This window comes from Elephantulus edwardii, unplaced genomic scaffold (genome assembly GCF_000299155.1).
Source record: "Elephantulus edwardii isolate Elephantulus edwardi_28Jun2011 unplaced genomic scaffold, EleEdw1.0 scaffold00176, whole genome shotgun sequence".
In the NCBI taxonomy this organism is placed as follows: domain Eukaryota; kingdom Metazoa; phylum Chordata; class Mammalia; order Macroscelidea; family Macroscelididae; genus Elephantulus; species Elephantulus edwardii.
In genome coordinates, this window is record NW_006399926.1 from 3987545 (window position 1) to 3997078 (window position 9534).

Below are 9534 nucleotides of genomic sequence, written 5' to 3' on the forward strand. Positions count from 1 at the left end.
CAAGTACATTCCACTATGCAACCTTAATTGTGAACTCTTGTGATAACCATAATACTCTATCATACATTGCTTTTAAATTATTCTCTCCCTCATCTCACCAACAACTCTTAAGAAGAATTTTCCAGTCTTGGAAAACCTTTGGGGAAGTTCTCTGTCCTGTAAGGTTGCTGTGAATTGTAATCAATTTGATGACAGTGGGTTTGTGGGTTTTTGCTGAGAGGAGCGTGGTAGGGGGCTGCACACTGGTCCATTTTACATGATGTCTCTGTTCCTCCATATGGTCTTTGTTCCTTGGTGCTGCTGTAAGAGAAATGCCACACATGCATAACTTTAACAAACAAATATATTTTCTCACAGTTTGTTGTTTGTTCATTGCCATTGAGTTGGAACCAACTCAGAAGACCTTCTAGTATGGGTTTTTTAAATCAGATGCGAGGAGATGGCTCATTTTTCTCAGAGCAGCTGGAGGATTCGAACTACCTGTCATGAGTTGACAGCACAACTCTTTCCCCACTAGGCCACCAAACCGCCTTGTAGTTTTGGTGGTCTTGTAGACTCCCTTGTAGTCTTTGGATTAGCAGTACAAGTCTATCCATCATGCACCATAGCTCCCTTGGAAGACTAGAAATCCAAACCCAGGACTCCCGCTGTGTGGATACAGCCTCTCTGCTCTGAGGAAGAATCACTGCCTTCTCTCTGTTCTTTCTTGATCATCGCTATGTGGCATTACCCTCACCCCTCGAGCTTGATTCTGTCTAATTCCCTCCTTTCATTACTCATAGGTCATGAGGTTTAGGGTACACTTTACAATGATAGGACCGCCTTCCCAGAACAAAGAAAACCCATTTCTAAATGGGATTACATCACAAATATAGGAGTTAGGGTTCCATTACATGTTTTGGGGGATACAATACAAACACTCTCCTTTTAAAAAAAAAATACAAACACTCTTATCTGCGGGATTAGTTAATGAGAACCCTGTTCTAAAGCCTTGCTCCTATGTGCAGTATGGAAAGTTCACCACCTCACAAGAACCTTATTTTCAATTTCCTTCTCCTGTGTAGTGTGGCCTAGTGGCAAGGAGTTGCACTGCTAAACCAAAGACGTTCAAATCCACCGGCAGCCTATGTGATTTATCACTTCCGAAAACTCTGTAACATGTCAGCTTTGAGTTGGTTTATTTTTTTAGTACAGTGTATAGAGTGGAAATTGAAAAGTGCAACAGCCCCAACAGCTCACTGTTGTAGGATTGGTGGGTTTTGTGAGCCCAGGTTACCCAGGTCAGTGTGTTATCTATTCTGAATGGGAAGCAGGAGCTCATTTAGTGGCTAAGCTTCCACCAAGCGTTCCCTTCACACAGAACCCTCCAGAATCGGGCCCTGCCTTGACTGTGCTCTGATGCTCCTGGCGTCCCCCGCTCTCTGTTTTCCAGTTGGTATCATGGGGCTATCACACGGGCAGAGGCTGAGAGTCGGCTACAACCCTGCAAAGAAGCTGGTTACCTGGTTCGAAATAGCGAGTCAGGGAACAGTAGGTACTCCATTGCACTGAAGTAAGTATTTAACCCCTGATTTCTCTATTTCTGGGAGAAGTGCAGGAGCCCTGGGGGCCTAGTGGTTTATCACTTGACTGTTAACCAGAAGGTGGCAGTTTGAACCCAGTGGCCACTCCACAGGAGACAGATGGCAGGCTGCTTCCAGACTACAGCTTTGGAAACTCTATGGGACAGCGTGTCCGTAGGGTTGCTGTGAGCTGCTGTCAATTTATCATCCTTGGATGTGTGTAAAGAGAGGTACAAGAAGCCTTGGTGAGGCAGTGGTTAAGTATTTGATTGCTACCCACAAGGTTGGTGATTAGAATCCTGGTAATAATATGCTCCTCAGATTTCAACCAAGGAACCTCTTATTGGGAAATTGCACTCTAACCTCAGGGGTCTCTGACTCAGCAGCACGCCACCAAAAGTAGGTCTATGCAGTAACCATTTTTTCAATCACAAGTATCAACCATAAGATTAAATTTGGAGGTGCCCATGTTTGCTTGGACAGTGGCCTATGCAGTACTTTGACTAGAGCACACAGTTGGTTCCCTCCCCACACTCCCACACTGTAGCACATTTCCAGAGGAGCACAGTGGTCAAGCGCTTAAAGTCAGGGGTGTGAACCCACCTTCCTTTCTGTGAGAGAATGATGGGGCAGTCTCCTTTTTATAGAAGCAGACTTTATAGGATCTTTATAGGATCACAGGCTTGAAATCCTGTGAGGCAGTTCTACTCTGTCCCAGAGATTGCTGTGAGTTGGAATCAATTAGCAGTGGGTTTGTTTTTTGAGAGTCTTAAAATAGCTATGCCAGTTGATCTAACTATTGTTGTTGAAGGAGCTCTGGTGGCTTAGCAGTAGGGAACTGTGCTGCCAACCCAGTGGTACATGGTTTGAGTCCATCAGCTACTCCATGGGAGAAAGATGAACAGTCTTCTTCTTTGCCATTTACTGTTTCTGAAAACCCACTACAGAGTCATCTATGAAACCCTTCTCATGAAGAGAAATAATTCCTGATGATAAAAAAAGGATAGTTTCTAATAGGATAGTTAATTTGTTCTTTTATTCCGTACTCTTTTGAGTTTCAATAAAACCAGTCCCTTGGCTGTCAAACTGCCAGCTGTAATTCTGATACTAGTTTGTTCTGGTGAAGAAGGAAGTGCTGACTGGCCCATCGCTCCCCCTGTCTGGTTGTATACAGAAAATACATTTTGCTTGATCGGCCTGGCAGAGTGTAGCATGGAAATTCTCTGCTCTGGAGTTCAGTGGTGCTATATTGGAGGATCATTGTCAAGAGCCCGCACAGCACTTCCTTCCTGAGGAAGCTGAGCCCCTGCAGCTGAAACAATCAGGCTGGAGGGGGAAGTGGTGGGGGCCGCGCTGGAGCGCCTTGGCTCAGAGAACGGGAGAGGCCACCAGACACACAATCCCAGGAATAGCTCAGCTCTGCTTCTGAAATGGCGCTTGTGGATTAGATCTTGGAGCTTTTGGTGCCAGCTGTCATTACAGACAGCTAAGAACAGACTTTCCAGATGTGGGAGGGGAAACCGTTTTGGTTTTTTTCATTATCCATGTGTTCCTTTCCTGCTTGTTTATTTTGGAGGACATACAGCAAAGCGTACATGGATTCAACAATTTCTGCCTGTCTAATTGATTACATCCTTTAAACTGTGCAGTCATTGTCTCTGTCCTGTTCCAAATTATTCCTTCACTACTAGTATCTGTGCCCTGTCTCCTAAGCTGCTCATAAAAGGTATAGCCACCTTTGTCAATATGCTCTTTTATATAATTTCTTATAATATTCACATGTCCTTTAGGAAGAGAGCATGGAGAACCTAGGCCCTTTCAGCCATGCAGGAGAGGGTTAGACACCACGCCAGTGGGGTTCTTGGGCTTCAGCACTTGTTTGGCACTTTAAGGGAAGCAAAGACTTCTTTTTTGTTTGTTAGTTTTCTCGGTCTAGTACGTGATGATGGGTATCAAGAGAAACAATTGAAGGATGACACACACTGAGCCAAGGGCTGGAAGCGTCTGAGAGCTCTGCCGAGGGGATGGGCGTTGAGTGTGTTCTGTGTCTAAAGAACAGCTCTGGGAAGGGGTAAGAAACCAGCAGCCTGTCCTGACCAGGATGGCTCCCCATGATGGTGACATCACTCATCCATGTCTCCCTCACTTTTGTCTTATTACAGGACTAGTCAAGGATGTGTCCACATCATAGTGGCTCAGACCAAAGACAACAAATACACACTGAATCAGACAAGCGCCGTGTTTGACAGCATCCCTGAAGTGGTACACTATTATTCCAATGAAAAGTTGCCTTTCAAAGGAGCAGAACACATGACCTTACTCTACCCTGTGCACAACAAGCTGCACTAAGGTTCAGCCACTGGAGCCGGCTTCTCGCACCTAAGAGGGCGTCAGCATCCTGGACAAGGCAGGCTTCTCCATAATCATTAATGGCAAGCTGGAGTCTTCACTTAAAAATCAAGAGGCCTTGGCCTTGAATCCTGTCCCAGTTCCCCTAACTAAACAGCCCTTCCATAACGAATAACTTAGCCTTTAACTCCACTCTCTGGAGTGGGGTATTTCCAGCTGGGGGGTGGCCCTCAGGAAAGGTAAGGCGAGCATTTCAGGAAGATAGCATCTTTCTTCCCCAGGCTTAGTCCTTGCTGTAAAACATCAAAATTCTCCAGAACTAGTTGTTTCTGGGAGGACCTAGTCTGGAAACAACAGAAAAACCACTTTAGTAAACAATGTTTGGTTTTCACAAAAGATTAAAAAACAGTTGTGTGGACCCAAAGGATGTCTGATTCCTTTTTCTTGGAGAAATAGATGAGCAGTGGGTCGGGTGAGCAGTGATTTCCTGGAGAAAGTTGCCTCTCCCTCCAGGGCCCAGCTCAGCTGAAATTCACTACTTCAGGGTCTGAAAAAATGGTAATTTTATTGGTGAGCCTTCCAGGAAAGTTTGTGTTTTTTAATCTCTGTGGATTTTTAAATTCTTTTTTAGCGAATCAGTAATTCAAAAACTGAGCCATCAGGTTGATTCCAGTTCATAGACAGCAAGCTGAAAGGTCAGAGTAGAACTGCCCATGAGGTTCCCCAGGCTGCTCCATTGTCCTCCCACTCAGCTTCCAGGGGGATTCAAAGAGCTGAACTTTTGGTTAGCCTAACTCTTAAAGGACTGTGTCCAGGCCTCCACAAATTGGTGATCACAAGTATAAATATGAAGGAAGATGTTGACAGCATTATTACAATTCTAACTTACAAAATAAAACAAAGATTTAATTCCTGATTTTTTTTTTAATCCAAAAATTTAGAGGTCAGTAACTATTATCTTACTGGATAAACCTACAGAATTTCCAATACTGTCTATTTTTGTGCATTTTCATTGCTATAGAATAGTTTTATATTTTTATCACCAAAACTAGATTTGCTTTATATTTTCAGTAAATTTAAAAGAAACCAAAAGCTTCGACTGTGGGGTCTGATTATCCGGGCAGGCTCAGGCCTGCACAGATGCTGCCGTTCTGAATGGAGTGGGCTGACTCACACTGCACAATGTTTTTAGAAACTTTGAGGTTTTTGTAACTACTATTGCTTAAGATTTTAAATTAATATTCATAGTATTTTTGGTTCTATGATATTGGACTTGTAATGCCAATTTACTTACTGTGAAGAAAAAAACAACAACCCACCACCACCCATAGGAATGACTTGCTGTGAGCGGGGCTGTGGGGCGTGGCTCTGTGATTAAAGCTGAGCAGATGTTTCTGTATTCTGGGGTTTGTAATTTGGTTCTCGAAACTAGTCCAGATGCAAATATGCTGACTGTCATCAGTGAAAAGTTAACTTTTGTAGATCTTCTTAAAACAAACCGAACATGTCGATCTGGTTATTTTTTTAGGGAAACACATCCTTTGAGTTCTAATCATATTAGTACTATGATTTGGGAGTTATTATATTTTTGCTGCTTTAGTCAGTTAAAAATCTTAGCCAAAGGGTCATGTGATCTTTATTTTTAAAAATTTGAGAGGAATTTTTTTTTCTCCTCACTGGGTCTCAAGGGTTTTAATTAATCAAGTGAGGAATTTTGGTTTTTTTAAGTACTCATAGAATTCTTTAAATGTGTAATAATTCATGTACTTTATCTTTAGGACAAGCTGTTTCTCTGAATTTTCGTCATCCTTTCAGTTCTGTTCAACAAATATTTATTGAGTTGTCTTCTTTTTTACAAATTCATTATGTTAAACTTATTTTCAGTTCAACATTTTATAAACGAAACTTTATTTTCCATTTAACCTTCTTCTCAAAAGGAATATGTTTCCTACTCTAATTTTAATAAATGCTAAAAGCTTTTATGAAATTTTTGTTGTGCATTAAATGATTTTTGGCCCGTACCCAGCGACCAAGATGAATGTATCATGAAATAACGTTTTGAAAGCAGACCCAATACACTCAGTATTGTTTGAGCTTCTGTTATGCTATGCTGCCCACTGCTGCCTTTCTGTGATGGTCATGCTGTTTTCTTTACACAATTACAAGTGGAGGAGATGCGTCGTTTATATATGGTCCAGTTGCTTTACATTTGTATAGGAGGTTATAATAAGAAAAAATATAGTAAATTAATGGAAGGAGGGGTTAAGCTGCTCCTTTCTTCTTAAGGTTGTGACACAAGCTGACAAAAGCCAGGGAATTCACAGCTGGGTGGTGGCACAAAGTACCATATGTTCTAAAAACAATTAGGCCCGGCAGGGAGCCCCTAATGGCTTCCTTGTTAAGCCTCCTGGGCCAGCTGATCTGAGGCCTTGTGGCATATTTCCTCTCTGAGCTCTGAAGGCTTTGGCTTTCTGTCATTTTGTCCTGATGCGATCATTTCCCTGTAGTCTTCATTCTCCAGAGCCACTTCTCCCTCCCAGAATATTTCCCGGTTCTTTCTGGGGAGGTCTCACGGGGAGCAGAGAATCCACGCTACATCTACAGATGTTGCCGCTGCAGAACTTGCTGCGTCTGTGTTTCTCCCCCACCCCTCACTCCCCCGTCTACTGATTTCTCTGCCCCAGGTTACTGGGGGAGTTAACGTATGTGGGTAGTTTCAGGCCCAGAAGAAGAGGGTAAGGATAGTACGGGGTGACCCCAAAAGCAAGGTGAGCACCGGCTTACTTAAGCTTACTTCCTAATCTGTTGTGAACAATTTTCTATTTTTTCACCACACCCAAGATTCTGCTCTTAGTCCACCAGCATCTGTGTCTTTCCCAAGCCCACTGCACCCCCCCCTACAAAATCAAAGCTCCCTTTCACATGTTCAGTCCCTGCCAGGCCTCAGGCACCATATGCAAAGTAAGTGTGGGTTGCTTGTGCTCATTCACTAGTCTGCAGTAAACAGTTTTACACTTTTTTTTTACAGTTTTAATAGCGTAAAAGTTTGTGCAATTGTTCCCAGCAGATTAGTGAGGAAGCCCGCGCCTGCCTGGCTCACTGGGTAATCCGCCCTGGTAAAGGACATTTGTGTTTACTTTGGTGGCATACTGCTTCTGTCAGGATGGATTTCACCCGCTGAAGTGTGTATTTAAAGTAGGGATAAAATAATGGGGAAACGTTAATACGTGTAAATAACAAAAAGGTAAATGTTGACGTGCTAGCTCGCTGTTGAAGCAGAAGTGTCCTTTCAAGTAATCCAAAGAAGCATTTGTAATGCCTAATACCCTTCATTCTTTGCTCTTTTAAAAAGTCTTTGTCCTTTGCCGAGTTGATACTCACTTGTTGACCCAACACTCAAGGGTGGGAAGGTTTGTCAGTAATGGCAAAATGGTCCTAACTTGTGGATTGGCTTCTTTAGCTGTTCTGAACGTTAATATTTGAATTCAGAAGAATAACTGAGCATTTGAGACCATCTTCAGTTACTTTTTAAATTTCATGTTGTTGGTCACATCTTCAAGGATGAAGACCATTCTCAGCAACGAGGCTATAACCATTCCAGAAAATGCCCACATCACCCAGAAGGGGCACAGTTACTGTGAAAAATCCTAGAGAGGAACCTGTGGAGGGACTTCAATCACTTCAGTGTAGAACTCAGTATCCTTGGGAGGGAAGAGAGGAACCTTGTGGAGGGACTTCAGTCACATCAGTGTAGAACTCAGTGTCCTTGGAAGGGAAGAGACGAGGCTTTGGTGGGGAACGGCTACATTTGCACTATCTGGTCACACACTGAACATGACTGAGGCGTGACACTGGACTTCGTTACAAGATAAGGTCTGTGTGTATTCATTGCCCATCAAGGCCCTAATTCGGGAGAGTGGCTTTCTTATTGAAATGAGAAGGTTTTTAGGTTAAAATACATTTGTATGGTTCAGGTGAAGCTGGACATGGCTTACTCCACATCACAAGTCCGGAAAGATGAGTTAATGCTTGAAGGAGATAACACTGAACTTGTATCAAATTCACCTGCTGTTTGGATGGTATCTGGGTCTCTGAGAAAGGAATTGTTCAACAATCAGATGAGTAATGCCTAAGAGTTTTCCAGCTATGGAAATGAGGCCAGATGACTTCTGAGACCTATCAGTGATCATTTTTATGCATTACAATTTAGTATTACATTACAAAGATATGTATTTCATATTGTTGCTCAGAGCTGCTGCCGTGTTACCCCCAAATCCCAGAAACTCCTTGCACAGTGGAGCGAAGCACTGCTCTCCATACTGGGCCTGAAAATTTAGGGATTGCGGTGAGTTAGACCCTTGCAACCCACAGGGTTCTTACTGACTGATTTTCAGCAGCAGATCACCAGGCCTGGTTTCCTAGCATATCAGTCTAGAAATTTTGCTGAAACCTGTTTTGTTGTTATTACAAGTCCCTGAAACTCATAATAGTAACCCTATGTACAGCAGCTCAAAAGCCTACCCTACCTTGAGCCAATCTCACAATCTCTGATACACCAACTCTCATTACCCCAGTCACTGTGCCAATCCATCTGATCCAGGGTCTTCCTCTCCTGTGCTCTACCCTTCCAAGCATGATGTCCTTCTCCAAGGACCAGTTCCTCCTGGCAACATGCCCAAAGTACGAGATCAAGTTTCAAAAACCTTGCCTCCAAGGAGCAGTTTAGTTTCACCCTCTCTAGGACAGACTTGTTTGTTCTCCTGGCAGTCCATGGTATATTAAATACTCTTCTCCAATACCACAACTCAAAGACATCAATTCTTCATCTATCATCCTTAGTTACTGTCTGGCTCTCTGACCTATAGCAAGCAATTTTGAAGACCATGGCATGGATCAGGTGCACCTTAATCCTGAAACTGACATCATTGCTCTTCAGTACTCTGGACAGGTCCCTGGCAGCAGATTTTCCCAGTGCAATTTGTCTTTTGATTTCTTGGCTGCTGGTATCAAGAGTGTTGACTGGGGAACTGAGCAAACTGAAGCTGTTAACAACCTCAATCTCTTCTCCATCTATCATGATGATGCCAATTGGCCCAGCAGTGAGAATCTTTGTCTTCTTGATGTTGAGTTTCAGTCTGTGTTGAAGACTACAGTCCTTGACCTGCAGCAGACACCTCAGGTCCTCCTCAGTTTCAACCAACAAGGTTGTGTCATCTGCGTTAATGCAGGTTGGAGACCTGCTTAGCATCATAGAAACACATGTATCAGGGAGCTCTGGTGGCCTAGTGGCAAGAAGCTGTGCTGCAATCCCGAAGGCGCCGTTCAAATCCACCAGATGCTCAGCTGGAGAAGGAGGAACAATCTCTTCCTATGCCAGTCGGATCCGATTAGACAGCACACAAGTTAAAAAAAAAATACATGTATTCACTAACATGAGTGGTGGTGTGTTGGCTGAAATCAAAGCCATGTCTCCCACACAGGAAGATGAGGATTTGACCACTGAGACACCACTGCCCCCTAAATGATAGGTTTAAAAAATCCAACAAAACCAGACCCACTGTTGCCATCAAGTCAATTCTAAGTTATGGTAACCTTCACTGGCTTACCAAAGCTGTAGATCTTA

General features: G+C 43.2%; 2 protein-coding genes across 2 annotated transcripts in view; both read left to right on the plus strand.

Moving 5' to 3' along the window:
* The window catches only part of SHE (Src homology 2 domain containing E), a 23931-nt gene extending 20020 nt beyond the window's left edge, over positions 1-3911 (plus strand). The window contains exons 5-6 of the mRNA XM_006895838.1: positions 1433-1552; positions 3725-3911. Coding sequence (XP_006895900.1) covers positions 1433-1552; positions 3725-3911 — 307 coding nt within the window. The remainder of the gene's footprint in view (positions 1-1432; positions 1553-3724) is intronic.
* A 3561-nt stretch (positions 3912-7472) lies between these two features.
* Positions 7473-7760, plus strand: LOC102865988 (60S ribosomal protein L9-like). Its single transcript, XM_006895922.1, has 2 exons — positions 7473-7548; positions 7609-7760. Exons 1-2 carry the CDS (start codon positions 7473-7475, stop codon positions 7758-7760), a joined length of 228 nt encoding a protein of 75 aa, XP_006895984.1.
* Positions 7761-9534: the final 1774 nt, after the last annotated feature.

What these genes read in the sequence shown, in the direction of transcription:
- LOC102865988 (XM_006895922.1), top strand. Translation starts at nt 7,473, where the DNA reads ATGAAGACCATTCTCAGCAACGAGGCTATAACCATTCCAGAAAATGCC. An exon ending in CCAGAAGGGGCACAGTTACT is followed by an intron (nt 7,549 to 7,608) that starts GTGAAAAATCCT and finishes TGTAGAACTCAG; the next exon opens with TATCCTTGGGAGGGAAGAGA.